General features: G+C 46.6%; 1 protein-coding gene across 2 annotated transcripts in view; it reads right to left on the reverse strand.

Annotated features, from left to right (window-relative positions):
• Positions 1 to 15,878, reverse strand: part of Ccdc91 (coiled-coil domain containing 91) — a 179,268-nt gene that overhangs the window by 47,540 nt on the left and 115,850 nt on the right. For both annotated transcript variants that reach the window (XM_045139555.1, XM_045139554.1), the window contains one exon: positions 5,725 to 5,832. In XM_045139555.1, coding sequence (XP_044995490.1) covers positions 5,725 to 5,832 — 108 coding nt within the window. The remainder of the gene's footprint in view (positions 1 to 5,724; positions 5,833 to 15,878) is intronic.

The raw sequence follows: 15,878 nt of genomic DNA on the forward strand, positions 1-15,878 counted from the left end.
TGCTTGATTCCTGTATATGTAAAAACGAATGTAAAAAAAGCTCTCTTCCTTGCAATGTGAGCCACAGGAGACACTGTAAGTAGATTTATTCACAATCCCACAGGGGAGATTTTTTTCTCCATTAAATTTTAGACTAAGCAACCTTGGTGGCTGTGTTCAGGTATACAGTTGCCAATGCATCACGTGTTCACAAATGTCCCATTATTTTTTGTGTGGCGTGCGTCGTGTCTATCTGTAAAGTAAACAGCGAGCACCCTTTTCACCTCCACTGTGTTCGAACACTACAGAGATCAAGTGACATAGATGGGCCATCTTAAAAGCGCAGGGTCACATGCAGACCTCATGTGATATGGAATGCAATACATTTAATAAACATCTCAAAATAAAATGAGAGGCAGGCATTCGCTCATGTATAGGGAAAAACTACTTACAGACGATAAACACTGAGACCAAATCGACTTAAAGGCGTCACCACAAGCCCAGTAATATCAGCAAGCCTTTTGCTGAGAATAAAGCAACACTACAATCTGAGCTATGCAATATTCACTCCAACCAAGCAGCCATACTTCTAATACGCATGGAAAATGTAAGCAAGTAATTCCCAACTTAAGCCGGGCTTTCACTTCAGGGAGTGATTAAAGAAATCAGGCATGAATCGGAAGACACAGCACATAAGGATGGACGGGTGGACTGTATTTTCATAGTGTGGTCTCTATATTTAGATAGCATACATTTTATTAAATGCCAAGAATTTGACACATTCCTAAATTTAAGCAGAAGAGTATTTCTGTTCCAACGACTTTTAAGTGAAACAGCTTTTTAAAATGTGTCTCGATCATGTTCCATCCGTGTGCCTAAGCACAAAGCAACAAGCTTTGCAAATAAATGATCCAGGAATATAAGAAATCCTTTAGCAAGGGCTGGAGAGACGGCTTAGCGGTTAAGCGCTTGCCTGTGAAGCCTAAGGACCGCGGTTCGAGGCTCAATTCCCCAGGACCCAAGCTGGCCAAATGCACAAGGGGGCGCACATCTAGAGTTCATTTGCAGTGGCTGAAGCCCTGGCGTGCCCATTCTCTCTGTATACCTTCCTATTTCTGTATCTCTCTCTCTCTCTCTCTCAAATAAATAAATAAAATATAATACTTAAAAAAAAAAGAAATCCTTTAGCAAATATCTTTTCTTATTTGTGTGGCTATAACGAAATGCCACGGAGCATGAAATGTGTAAAAACAGAAACTTATTTCTCATAGTTCTCTATGCTGGGAAGTTCAACATCAGCAGATCTGGTATCCAGCAGGTTAAGTCTCTTTGCTCCATGATAAGGCTTTGGCATCGTATCTTCCACAGGTGAAAAAGGTTGTGTCCTTATCACAAGGCGGAGGTATCAGGTAGCCCCCTCCCACTCCAGCTGGCATCACATGGTGAAGATACCAGGTATTTCACTCACCGCAGCTGTCGTCACACTGCAGATGCCAGGTACCACGTTACAGCTCTCATCACATGGTGGAGGGGACGGGGGCTCCCCCACCCCGGCTCTCATCACACAGTGGAGGTGATGGGGGCTCCCCCACCCCTCCTCTCATCACACGGTGGAGTTGACGGGTGCTCCCCCACCCCGGCTCTCATCACACGGTGGAGGTGACGGGGGCTCCCCCACCCCGGCTCTCATCACACGGTGGAGGTGACGGGGGCTCCCCCACCCCGGCTCTCATCACACGGTGGGGGTGATGGGGGCTCCCCCACCCCGGCTCTCATCACACGGTGGGGGTGACGGGGGCTCCCCCACCCCGGCTCTCATCACACGGTGGGGGTGACGGGGGCTCCCCCACCCCGGCTCTCATCACACGGTGGAGGTGACGGGGGCTCCCCCACCCCGGCTCTCATCACACGGTGGGGGTGACGGGGGCTCCCCCACCCCGGCTCTCATCACACGGTGGAGGTGACGGGGGCTCCCCCACCCCGGCTCTCATCACACGGTGGAGGTGACGGGGGCTCCCCCACCCCGGCTCTCATCACACGGTGGGGGTGACGGGGGCTCCCCCACCCCGGCTCTCATCACACGGTGGGGGTGACGGGGGCTCCCCCACCCCGGCTCTCATCACACGGTGGGGGTGACGGGGGCTCCCCCACCCCGGCTCTCATCACACGGTGGGGGTGACGGGGGCTCCCCCACCCCGGCTCTCATCACACGGTGGGGGTGAGGGGGGCTCCCCCACCCCGGCTCTCATCACACGGTGGGGGTGACGGGGGCTCCCCCACCCCGGCTCTCATCACACGGTGGGGGTGACGGGGGCTCCCCCACCCCGGCTCTCATCACATGATACAATGGTATAAGGCTAAACCTATGCCCCCACCCCAGCCCTGTAATAAGGCACTTGCCGCTTAGTATCATTGTACTGAGGACTGAGTTTCAACAGGAGTTTTGGAAGAGTCAAGCATTCACACTACAGCGTGAGCAGAGGAAGTACCCAGCTGCCAGGAAACCGAAGCACAGCATTGTATTTTCAGAAACAATGTGATCTATGTAAGGGTTTCTATGGCTTATGCTCTGTGATTGTGACTACTTTGTGTGTGTGTGTGTGTGCGCGCGCACACACACACGCGCGCACATTATCTGGGGTGTGTGCATGTGTTATATGCATGTGCGTGTGCAAATGCATGTGCCCTGTGAGTATACATGCTCAGGACACAGAAAGATGTCCACAGAGCCTCCTCTGCAGCTCTTCTACCTTATCCCCTAAAACAAAGCATGCCATTGAACCTGGAGCTTCTCCCATCTCTCCCCATCTCAGCTCTGGGGTCATAGGCACAGCACATGGGACCGTGCTGGGCTTTTGTGCAGAGGTATGGGGATTTGCACTCAGGTCTTCATGTGTGCACAGAAAGTGCTATTATTTGCTGAGCCATATCCCCAGACCTCTCTTTGGAATTTATAATCAGAAAATACCCTGTAGTTGGTCCTTAATTCTCATGCTTGCCAACCCTCAAGCAGTTAGAATCAGGCTAGTAAGTGTGACACATGGTACAATCACTTTGGCAAAGTTTGGCAATATCTTACCAAACTACATCAGCTCCTGCAGACAATCCAGCTTATCATGCCTCCTCAGCATCTGCCCAAGTCAGCTGAGGCATGTGCACGAGAGCCAGACTCAGACGTGGACAGCAGCTTTACCCAGGACTGCTAGAACCTGGAAGTGACCAAATAGCATCCAGCACACAGCTGGAGAAGCAAACTCTGGCACAGCCATGCCATGGACTACTGGGCATCAAAGGAGCGAGTGAAGACATGTCACTTGCTGCTGAGCGGAAGAGCCTATCTGGTATGTTTCCAGTGACGACAGAGTAGGAAGGGAAGCGTTAGGACAAGAAACGTGGCAGTGTGCACCGTGGTCTGGACGTGCCGCATGAGGAGAAGGGGGCTGTGAAGTCATTTCACATGACGTTACACTTTTGGACACAGGCACAAAGCACCACGGAGAGTGAGGACCAACAGAAACTGCACTCCTTGGGCGATGAAGACATAAAAGGGTCTTATTTATTTGAGACATAGAGACGGGGGGAGAGAGAGAGAGAGAGAGAGGGAGAGAATGAGAGTGAGAATGGGCACACCAGGGCCTCTAGCCACTGCAAACAAACTCCAGATGCATGTGCATCTGGCTTACATGGGACCTGGAGAATGAACCTGGGTCCTTCGGCTTCACAGGCATGCACAATAACTGCTGAGAAGCCATCCACATCGGCAGCTGAGAGTTTACAAACACTTGCAGTCTCAGGCTAGAGTTCAAGGTCTAATCCTATCTTGGGTAACACATGCCTTAGGCCACGTCACTGTCCTGGGACCTTAATGCTTCTCTATGACTTTTCTATGTATCTTCATAAAGTCAGATACCACAAAACAATCGACAGCTTAGTATTTCACTACCCAAGATAGTATGATTTTTATTACACTTTATAAAGGGCCCTGTGTATTATCTCCTCTAAGGCATTCATTAAAAGAGTACTGATGGGCTGGAGAGATGAATCAGAGGTTAAGGAGCTTGCCTGCAAAGCCTAATGACCCAGGTTTGATTCTCCAGTACCAGTAGCTGCAGACCCTAGAACGTCTATTCTTTCTGTCTGTCTCTCTTCTATCCATCTCTGCTTGCAAACAAATAAATAAAACTATAAAAAAAAAGAAAAGAGCACTCAAAAGCATTTAATAGAACCAGTCACAACCTTGAGTATGAAGCTATCTATTCATAAATCTCCATTTAATACTAAACTTCATTTCATTTCCTAAGCTGTAGTAAAACAGTCACTTAAATAAAACAGGCTTAATTTTCATCTTCCAGGTTCATTATTTAAAGTTATGGCATTCTCTTCAGTGAGTGAGAAGCCCTGGATAGTTGGAAGGTTAAATTTTAAATGTAGGGAAAGCCTGAACACAAAGCCACCATGGAACAAACAGGAACTCACACATGTTCTGCTACCCCAACAGTATGTGCTTTTTTAACTTTTATGTGTCAATTAAAAAGAAATTAATCATTTTTAAATTCAAACCCTACTTGTAAATCTTAGGTCACAGAGATCACTGGGTGGCTGGGACACAGCTCTTGGTAAATCTTAGGTCAGAGAGGTCATTGGGTGGCCGAGACACAGCTCTTGGTAAATCTTAGGTCAGACAGATAAATGGGTGGACAAGACACAGCTCTTGGTATATCTTAGGTCAGAGAGGTCACTGGGTGGCCGAGACACAGCTCTTGGTAAATCTTAGGTCAGAGAGGTCACTGGGTGGCCGAGACACAGCTCTTGGTAAATCTTAGGTCACAGAGATCACTGGGTGGCTGGGAAGTGGCTCTTGGTAAATCTTAGGTCAGAGAGTTCACTGGGTAGCCAGGACGCAGCTCTTTGTAAATCTTAGATCAGAGAGATCACTGGGTGGCCGGAACACAGCTCTTGGTAAATCTTAGGTCACAGAGATCACTGGGTGGCTGGGACGCAGCTCTTTGTAAATCTTAGGTCACAGAGATCACTGGGTGGCTGGGACGCAGCTCTTGGTAAATCTTAGGTCAGAGAGGTCACTGGGCGGCCAGGACATAGCTCTTGGTAAACCTTAGGTCAGAGAGATCACTTGGTGGCCGGAACACAGCTCTTGGTAAATCTTAGGTCAGAGAGATCACTGGGTGGCCAGGACGTAGCTCTTGGTAAATCTTAGGTCAGAGAGATCACTGGGTGGCCGGGACACAGCTCTTGGTAAATCTTAGGTCAGAGAGATCACTGGGTGGCCAGGACGTAGCTCTTGCTAAATCTTAGGTCAGAGAGATCAGTGGGTGGCCAGGACAGAGCTCTTGATAAATCTTAGGTCAGAGAGATCACTGGGTGGCCGGGACATAGTTCTTTGCTTCTATTATTTGTGGACATTGCCATTACTCAGACAGTAGGTAAGAAGTAAGAAGGAAGGCCTCTGGTCTTTGAGTCTATCATAAAATTCTCAAGCTTTGAGTTTACATTAGGATATTTTTTTTCCCCAAAATATACCAAAGAGCATAAATGTCACGAAACTGAGTAATCAGCTTTTGGGATAGCGGGGGAGTCAGCAGTGGTAACACACTGGGTGTGGGATGGGGCTGGGAGGTCAGGAGTGGTCACACACACTAGGTGTGTGATGCAGCTGGGGAGTCAGCAGTGGTAACACACCCTGAGCGTTCATGATAGGTGGGCATGACTGGTAAGCCCTCTCTGTACCTGAGCGTGCAACAACTCCTCACACTTCTGGGCTTGTTTTTCAATTGCAGAGGCGTATTGTTTCTCCATAGCTTCTACCTGTTGCTTAACTGAAGACTGCAGTAGTGCCTGAAAAAAAAAAAAGCAAAAAACAACAAAATATATATATATATATCATTTGGATCACAGGCAATCATTGGAGTTTCCTGTTGGCACAAGCATTCTGCGACAGTCATGCATATCTGAGTGGGACAAATATGTGAGTCTTGACGTCTGCTCACACACACCATCCTAAGTCACGTCTCCCTATTGCCAATATTAAGATTTTGGGGCTCATGTATTCCTCGTCCACACCTTCTCCTTTAAAAGGCTGTCACAGAACATGACGAAGAGAGTAAGTGGTTCTGGGAGGTGGAAATGCAGTCCAGTGGAGACCACACAGGGTGAGGAGCATGAGAGCTGGAGGGAAAAACAGAGAAAGGGGAAGAAAGCCAGACATATTTCACTGGCTGACAAAACTCCACATCCTCCCGGCACACTGCAGTATCCAGCGGGCCAAGCGTGATCTTCGTGACCACAAGTCAAGTAAAAGCAGATGGAAACTGTGAGCAGCGTTAGACATAAAAGACTGCCCCCCAGGAAGCTCACACCCCAGGTGAGAGGGTGGAAGTCGGACTCTCAAAGCCGCGTCCATGCAGCGGAACAGGCCGGGGGCTGACGGGCCTGGCTGGACGGCGGGAGGCTGGAGGCTGGAGGCGCGAGAACCGAGTCAAAGGTGAGAAGACGTCACGTGCGTGCTGAGTGGCCAAGCCAGCAACCCTGGGCGCTGCGCTCACTTCCTTGCGTGAGGTTTGGGCTATTATAATATTCTTTATATTCTATTACAATATTCTTTCTTTTCCCTTTAAAGCTTTATTTATATGATACCAATATGCTCCCATAACTTCATCTTATAGGCTATTCCTAAATTCTAAACCATCCCGAAGCATGTACTTAATCTTATACACAAGAACTCTTCAGCAAGGACTCTATTCTTAAAGGTCTCTCTGGATAATAAACTACTCATAATCAAAACAGTAAGTTGAAGTCGACACATCTTATAGAAAACAGACCTCTGGCATCTTCACTAACAAAAGAAAAAGAAGACGGATCTCTTAATCTTTGTTTTCAAAATAGACTTATCCAGTTGGAAACAACAAGCATTAAGATGCTAAATAAGGGCTGGAGAGACGGCTTAGTGGTTAAGCGCTTGCCTGTGAAGCCTAAGGACCTTGGTTCGATGCTTGATTCCCCAGGACCCACATTAGCCACATGCACAAGGGGGCACATGCGTCTGGAGTTCGTTTGCAGTGGCTGGAGGCCCTGGCGTTCCCATATTCTCCCTCCCTCCCTCTCCCTCTCTCTCTCTCTCTCTCTCTCTTTCTCTGTCTGTCACTTTCAAATAAATAAATAAACATATAAAAAAAGATGCTAAATAAATAGTCGGGTCTTTTCTTAACGCTAAAAATAGTTTTCAAAACGCCAAATGAGTTTCAAGTTCTCAGACCATCAACCCTGCTTTGTAATGGGAGCTGACGCGAAGATTCCACTCCCACTACAGACACGGTCACCGCAGAGGTCCAGAGAGAGGCGGCAGAGGACGGAGGGCGTGAGGGAGGTGAAGGATCAGCTTCCCAAGGCTCCATGCAGCCAGTGGGCTGTGGATGGGTGCTACCTCAGCCCTTGTTTATACTGCACCCTAAAGTCTGCATGGTGATTCAGCTATGCAGAAACCCCGAGTGCGTCCTCTACGTTGTGACTACATGACAAAGATCCTTTGGCAAAGTATACCATTTGTTGCATTTAACATGTCTTTAAACTTCTTTTGCTTTTTATTTTCGGCGTCCACAGTGCATGTGATGTGGCATGTGTGTATGTGTGTGCATATCCCACACGCGCACGTGTCGAGACAGGACGGAGAATGTCGGCTGCCTTCCTCTGCCACTCATGCGTGTGTTTCCCTGAGACAGAGCCCCTAGTTCATCCCAGACCTGTTGTCTCCGCTGCCCGCAGGAGCTGCCCGGACACGCCCAGACGCTTGCCGTGGCTGTTGAGGGATCGAGCTCCGGCGGCTCGGACCCTCACAGCCACCATGCTTTCATGACAGCACGCTGACCTGCTCGGCCATCTCCCCAGCCCTGGAGTTAAGCACTTCTAATTAAAGAAGGACAGAGATAATTCTCTTAGAATAACGACAGTATTTTTATAAAGAAAAAAGTGCCGTTTTCGTTTTGGAGACAGTATCTCTTCGTGTACTTCATGGCAGCCTGAACATTGCCATGTGGCCAACAATGGCCTTGCACTCCGGATGCTCCTGATTCCACCTCTTAGGATTGAAGCTGAGCGTTACCACGCCTGGCAAAAAAATGCCATTCTTTCTTAGAATTTGGAATGTGACAGAATCATTAAATGGAGAGAACTGTTTTCATTCCCATTTTCTGTGGTTCCAAATCATCCCAAATTCACCAAACACCAAGCTCTAATGGCCAGTCAGCCTCATGCTCAGGAGGGCGGGCAGCAGGACTCTCCCCCACGGTCAGGGAACGACTTGTGCAGCCTCCGTGCTGGTGATCGGCCCGCTCACAAGACCCCTCTTTCTTCTGCACACCACGAGCAAGTCCTTCGGGAGTCAGAGGCGCGGCTGGGGGACGTGAACAGCTACAAGAGTCGCTGGACTCCCACACAGTGGCCGTGTGCCGTCACCGAAACGTGCACCACCTACAAACGCGGGCGGGGAGACATTCCTGAGACCGCACGTGGACCTTCTCATAGATGACTGGGGGCGACCTACCCGCCACAAGCCCACGTGGCACACATGTCAGAGCCGCCCTGTGAGCTCACCGTGACTCACAGAGAGCCTCCACGACACGCCGAGCACACACACACGAGCTGGGAAGTGGGCACTCTGCTGTGGACGTCAAGGCAGACACGAGACCCTCACAGGCTTCACATGCCATAACAAAGAGTTGGCAAACCTGTACTGTGCCATGCATCAGGAGGGCTCACGTCACAGTCTAAGAAATGAGGAAATCCCCCAAAGGCACCCTGCACCCAGAACACTAACTGCCATGGACACACAAACATGCCACCTCCCTGTAAGGCATGCTTCATGATCTGTAAGGCAAATGTCATTTCCACTGGGACATGCCACAGCTTCCAGGATGTTTCTCGTAGTTTGCCTATGGGTGTGTACGTGTTTGTGCATGTGGATGTACGTGTTATGTGTACGCGTGCTCATGTGTGAGGGTGCACATACATGGTGTGTACATGTGAGCTGCATGTGTACGCATGCTCGTATGTGTGAGGGTGCATGTACATGGTGTGTCCATGTGAGGCTGCATGTGTGTGTACAGGTGCACATGCATGTGCGTGTTCGTGCCTATGGAGGCCAGAGGTCAACGTTGGGCGTCTTCTTTAACTGCTTCACTGTTGATCGTTGCTCCTTTTTACTCTTTGAGGCAGGGTCTCTCTCAAACTAGAGCTCACCTACGCAGCTAAACTAGCGGGCCAGTGATCTCCGTATTGCTGATATATTTAAGGGACAAAAATGAACATTAATCTTAACACTAACTTGTTTTCCTCTGTAATTGACTTTACAGGCATTCAACACTGTAAAAAAAAAGATATATGAAAGAATTCCTCCCTTTATAAGTTATTTTAAACTATTCCAAGGACACAGGAATCATTCAAGCTTGTATGGTTTACATAGGGAGAAGCCCAAAATGTATGCAAATATATTCTACCTAGAAAATGGTGCCCACAGGGCAGGGGGCGTGGTGTGTATTTTCTACATACTTATGCCTTAGGCATAATCCTATCAGAGATTCAGAAGCATGTTACCAGGGAATTTAGCCTGCTACGCCTGACAGCAATCACACATCACACCAGAAGAACACAGGATTCAAACACGTGGACAGAACTACAGTTCCTTATTAGAGAAACTCACTTGGACACCTACCTCACTCTACTGGCACAGCCATCACAGGGTGCCCTACACCACAGCACCCGTGACAGGTGTCGGTGAGGGATGACCGTGGGCGAAGAACGATACTTACAAGAAACAGCGTCAACACCATGAATATCACTAGGAAGTTTAAAAGCTTGAAATTATAACTAACAATCCATGGAGTAAAATTGCTCCTGAATCCATTCCATCCCTAGGAGAGAGCTCAGCTTTTACATTAATAGAGACACCCATCCTCTCAACTGCACAGGACCAAGTAGGAGGAAGTAAGAAATGTGAAGGAGCATGAATCTTCAGTAGAAAAAGCATGTTACAAATTCTACAGCTATTCAACACACGAACAAGCAAGGTAGTAAGTTAAAAGTCACCTGCCCACAGGGAACAAACATATGCTGTGAGATACCATCATAACCAATGTGATGGACACCGCTCGCTGGCTTTAAATCGCAATGCAGAAAGGACCAGAGAGCTCAGTTTTGTGTAGCAAAGGCTGTGATCCACCTGTAAGGCTTCTGCTTACCCCACTCTGGCTCCAGAGCTGAGGTGGCATCCACGCCTGTGAGCTCACCCTCTACCAATGAAGGCAGGCGAGGCTGGTAAGAGGTGTGCTTCTCTTTCTTTTCACAAAGATGGCACAGAAACTATTATCTAAATTCTTGAACTGGACTAAGAAAGACACAAACAGTTTTTCCTTAACTTGAGAAAGAGGGAGGAGATAGATAGAGGGCAAAAGCAAGAGGGAGAGTGAGAGACACAGAGAGAGAGGGAGGGAGGGAGGCCGCATTGAGGTTGCTGAAACGTCTTGCTGTTCATCTCCAGCACCTGCACGGGCGCGGACTCTCAGGCTGTCCGGGCAGGAGCAGCTGCACAGGACAATGCAAGAGAAACACTCACAGGAGGTGCTGATCTCAACGGCAAGTCAGCGCAGTCCAGCCATGCACTAAAGTGCTTTGGAGACTGTGACGGCCAAAGCAAACCTTCCGGATGGAGGGAAGGGCTCCTGCTGGCCTCACTGGTAAGATGCTAGTAACCTAAGAGCTGCTGCCTCAAACACCGCAGAATCTCCCAGTGAAAGTTCCTCGTGTGCCATGGACAACACATTAAAATTAAGAAGTTTCTAAAATTAAGTGTCGTGCAGAGACTGTGCGTGTCCGCCTTCCAGGTCTGTTAAACTTCTGAAAAGCTGCCACATGGACGGGCCTCCCTCTCGGATGCCACGGGACTGCTCCTTGTGACTTGAATCAGGGCTTTGGTTTTAGTTGAAAGCAAGAAAGAAAAGGAAAAAAAGAAACAAAGATTTCCAAATGGAATAATCTCTTCATAGTCTATCACAAACTAGTGGCTATACCTGGTCACTAGCTCAGGAGAGACCTTGGTCTGTCACCTTCGGAAGTCAGAGATGCTGGGCAGAAAGATGCTCGTGGCTTCAAAGGGAATGCTGCATTCTGACCAGCAGCTTTAATCTGGGGGGGGGGGGACATGGCTGTTACCCTAAACTTTTCCATAGTTTGTTCACCAGCATTTGATCAAGGCACTGGGTCGCTCTGTCTCAGCATCCCCATCCACCATGCGATCACACTTTCTTCTCTGCTAGTCACAAGAACTTCTGGCAGGCAGTGACAAGGACCTTCATTCTTCAAGGGAAGAATGATGATTTGAAAGTGCATGGTTCTAGCAATTTATTTTTTTTTTTTGCGATTTAATTCCTCACTTTTTCATTTAATTCCTCGCTTTTCATAGCATACGAAATCCAGGCTTACTGGAATCAACATTGTCATTTTAGCCAATTTACGAACATTAAAAAAGTATTTTTCTTCAATTTAATTGAGACCAACTCAAGTATGTATCTCAAGGAATAGAAAAGACCTTTTTCTTTCCATAAAACTCCATTAATATTGAGCGAGAACTTAGAGGCTTGACTTAATCAGTTTTACTGGAGGCATTGACAAAGACCTTATATTTCCATTTACTCATGAAGAGTGAACGCTTGTGAATGAAGATGGCAGCTGCACAGCGCCTCCAGTTACAAGTCAGCGTTCTTCCACTACAGGTAGAAGAGGTGGAAATACTTGAAATCAACTGACTTGGGTTGTTATTAAATTTCACCTCAACTTTCTTCTTTCTACAGTGTAAAGGTTCCAAGTATGTGTCACTCTCCAAGCATCCTTTCTGAACAGTGAGCTGGGCCCACTGCTGCATGAACTCACCCACTCTGAGGTGAGCAGACGATGTCACAGATCCCCCACGTCGAAACACGGCATAATCACAGCAGGAGACCTGGACACGCACGAGCTCCCAACTCCTGTCCCCTCTGGACTGTCAGCAAGGTCGCCACTGATTGTGAACAGACACCTTACCAGACAGAAGCCGCTGCCAGGGACCCCCAGCAGCATCCGGGTGTGACTTCACACAAGGCGGGATCACACCACGGGGGGGAAGAGGCAATGACACCTCCCCGCTGAGGCTAGCACAGACTGACTACCTGACAAATAAGACCACCTACGTGGCCGTGCCACTAATGCATGAAGATGGTGCCGCCTTCAGCCTGCCATGTGTCTAAGTGACCTGACCAGACACGCATGGACGCTTTCGGAAGCACTCCCTTTCCGGCTGCTACGGGAAACTTACCAGCTCAATACAAACCAAGAGACACCCATTGGAAGCGGACTATCTCATCTCCGCAAAGACAGAGAGTCTCTGGAGAAGAGCACACGGGTGCTCAGGTACTGGTGAGAACGGAATTTCGCCACACAGAGTTTCAATAGTTTCAACTGTCCACTGGCATGCACATGCTCACACATAAAACAAACAAACAAACAAAAAAAAAACCAAGGCAAATCCGTAGATCTTATAATCATGCGTCTTTGGGATAAACTCAATAATCTCACATTTTGAGAATATATAGGAAGGTGGCTATCAAGAATGCAAGGATTAAAATCAAAATGTGCCATCGCCTCTTGACAATGGGTCACATGGATAGAAACAGGTAAAGGGCTAAGGGGTTTCTGAGCACAAAGTCTATTTTATAGTTCAGAGCTGAGTGAACATTCCTCTCCATACCTCATCAAATAGTCAAGAAATGAAGCACACTCTTATAGATCATCACCTTTACACACATCTTTTTAGACCTATCCTTTCATGGACTTAGGAAATCAATGACTGTAGAAATGCCCAAGGCTCTTCAGGTGATTTTCTCTGTTGGCAATAGCTACAACACTTGTGCTTTCACTACCTGGAATTATTCTGGTGGCAAGTGAATAAAAAAAAAATGTGTAACACACACACACGTTGGTTCTTTGTCTAGTCAAATAAAGCAGTGCCCCAGAACTGCCTTGAGCCTGCCCAGAACTTGCTACCTGTGATCACTGCACTAGTGAAAGAAGGAGGGCCAAGTGCCATGTGGCAGCGATGGGTCATGACAGAATGAGTTCTTTCTTGGCACTACTGAGCCATAGCTCCATCAGCGTTATCAGAGACAGAAAGGAGAAAGCTTAAACAGCAAGCACAACATATCCACCCATCAGAATACGTCGTGCCTCAACCAGATGAATACGCAAATATAAAATCATGGTGGAGGTGTAGCTCAAAGACGTCACCAGCAGTACACTAACCAGAATTTTTAGGATGAGAAACAGAAATCAACAGCCAATAATATCTGGGTAGGATAAGACTGACCCTAATAAAATACTCAGCTCTGGACAGCATTAATTGCAAATGTAAATTTGCCAAAAAAACAAACAACTAAACGTTTGCAAAGTAAACTCAGTAGTGGGAAAGGAAGGCTACTTGTGCCCTATTAAGCAACTGATAAATGAGCTCTGTTCATTTAAAGTCTCTCACTGCGGTTCTTTCTCAAGGTCTACTCTGAGATTCAAAAAGGAAGCCTGTGTCATCAATCCAGAATTGCGCCCTCTTCATCTCTTTGACTACCCGACTCCTTGTTCAGCACTGTTCAAGACTCACATCTTTAACAGAACAAGTTTCCTTGCAAGGTTTCCAATGCCTTTTGGTTTTGGCTTGGCTAGAAAACCACAAGAATAGCCTGGCATGGGAAGTTCTTTCTGGCTTAGCCCAGGAAGCTCAGAGGCACTGAAGAGCTATTCTCAACCACCAAACCCTTCGCAGGCCCCCGGGGAGACTGCGTGCTGGAGGACAGGAGAGGACCAGCCCAGCCTCCAGTTCCAAACCGATCAGTAGTATTGCGGAGCCGTCAGGCCAAGCTTTGCTGGCAACAGCAAACATCTTGAGTTGTCCAGGAAAAATCTGATCATATGATGAAAGCTGGAATTTATGAGAATCCGTGTTCAATCAAATAACTGAAACTATGAATTTGTTTCATACTTTGGGGTTAACAAAATGGTGGAATTCAAATAAATTTATAGTCAGATCTCACACATCTTCATTTTTACTTTCCCCATCTTTGAACAAAGACTTAACAGTGTCTAATCAAAGGAAAATACCCAATAAAGAGAAAACAAAATTGTTTCTCCTGTGTTGGAAACAACTTTACACAATACAAGTAATCTTACACCCTGGGAAAAAGCCTCTCTCCTGAATGCAGTATGTTCTCCCTCATAAAAGAGTGCAACCCATCCAGGAGTTCAGGTAAAACGCCAGCACGAGGAGGCTTTTCAAAAATGGAATGCAGCCATCATGTGACACTCTAAGCTGGCCTGCAGCATACGTTACATTGCTAAAACTCAAAGTAATGCTTACCAAAAGGAATTTGAGGCATATTCAGCCTTTTCAAAAAATGCACAAAGGGCCAGCACTCCCTACAAAGCAGAGTTTGGTTAACAACGGAAATTAGTGTATCGAGGAATTCAGCCAAGATTATTCCAGAGTGATTTTGCATCACTTTTCACTGTAAGTAGCAGAAATTCCATGTCTCATACGTGAAACCTCTGAACTTCTGGATCAACAGCCAAATGCCAACAAGAAAAGGTAGCATCAGAACACGCTCTTCATAAAAATACTCCAGGATTAAAGAACCCGCCCACCCATTTCCTTTGTATTAAAACAGTCAAGGGCTTATGAGCACTATTCATGAGCTTGGTACACAGTGCCTTTGGCATCTGATCATACACAGAATTAAAGATCACAGGTTGAGTCGAGTTTTAGAAACAGAAATGACAACGGGAAAATGGGGGTGTGAGTGACTGTATGTATGACTGTGGAGAAGGCATCTTGAAGCATGCAGACATTACAAATCCTCATTTGTTTGTTTGTTTTAGTTGGTTGGTGTTAAGCTGGGTTCTCAATGAGCAGACAGCACTGGTGTGGACCTCAAGACCCTCCTGCCTCACCTCCTGAGTGCTGGAAGAAGGGACTGCACCATTCCACCCAAGCAAGGATGAGGGTCTTATGTACATTCTGTACAGTCAGTTGCTTCTGTGCAATCATGTCACTGGGGACTGAAAAATGTCCCAGAGTTTGAAAAAGTGAAAAAATCTTCTAGGCTTAAGATGATTGGAATCAGTGGCAACTCTTATTACCCACAGTAATATAGCAAATGTGCAGCCACCCAGGCAGGAGATGTCTGCATGTATTAATCTTCCATATATGTGTGTGTGTGTGTGTGTGTGTGTGTGTGTGTGTGTGTGTGTGTATCTATATATGCATATATATATGATGTACTTTAACAGTAATAAATTATTGTTATTTTATAGAAACACTAAAGCAAATTATTTTTTCTAAACAGTATCTCAACTGATGAAATATGTCAAAATCCAAGGTTTTCACACCAGTGTCTGGTTTAATCTGCAACATGTCTAAAGCCCTGGATTTAAATAACAGGAATATAACTAAATTGTAAAGATAAACAAGGTGATTGGAAACAAGGCAAGAACCTTATGAATTCCAGTAGATGATATAAAATTCTAATACACTGTCTATATAGCTTATAAAAGGTAATAAATGTCTTTCCTTAGTGACTTATGTTTAAGTAAAGACCATGTCGGGTTGTTTTGAAATGAAAGAAAAAGAGAAAGAGGAGGAGGGAAATGCTGTCATTATAAAAAGCTATTCTATAAACAGTAGCAAAACAAACATTTTAAGCCAAAAAAAAAAAAAAAATCTTCAGATCTTATTTGTGTTGAGTCTGAACTTTTAATAAATCGAGCTCCAAGTGAGATCAAACAAAAACAACATGCTGAATGGAACTTCGGAGCAC

Source organism: Jaculus jaculus, chromosome 22 (genome assembly GCF_020740685.1).
Source record: "Jaculus jaculus isolate mJacJac1 chromosome 22, mJacJac1.mat.Y.cur, whole genome shotgun sequence".
In the NCBI taxonomy this organism is placed as follows: Eukaryota; Metazoa; Chordata; class Mammalia; order Rodentia; family Dipodidae; genus Jaculus; species Jaculus jaculus.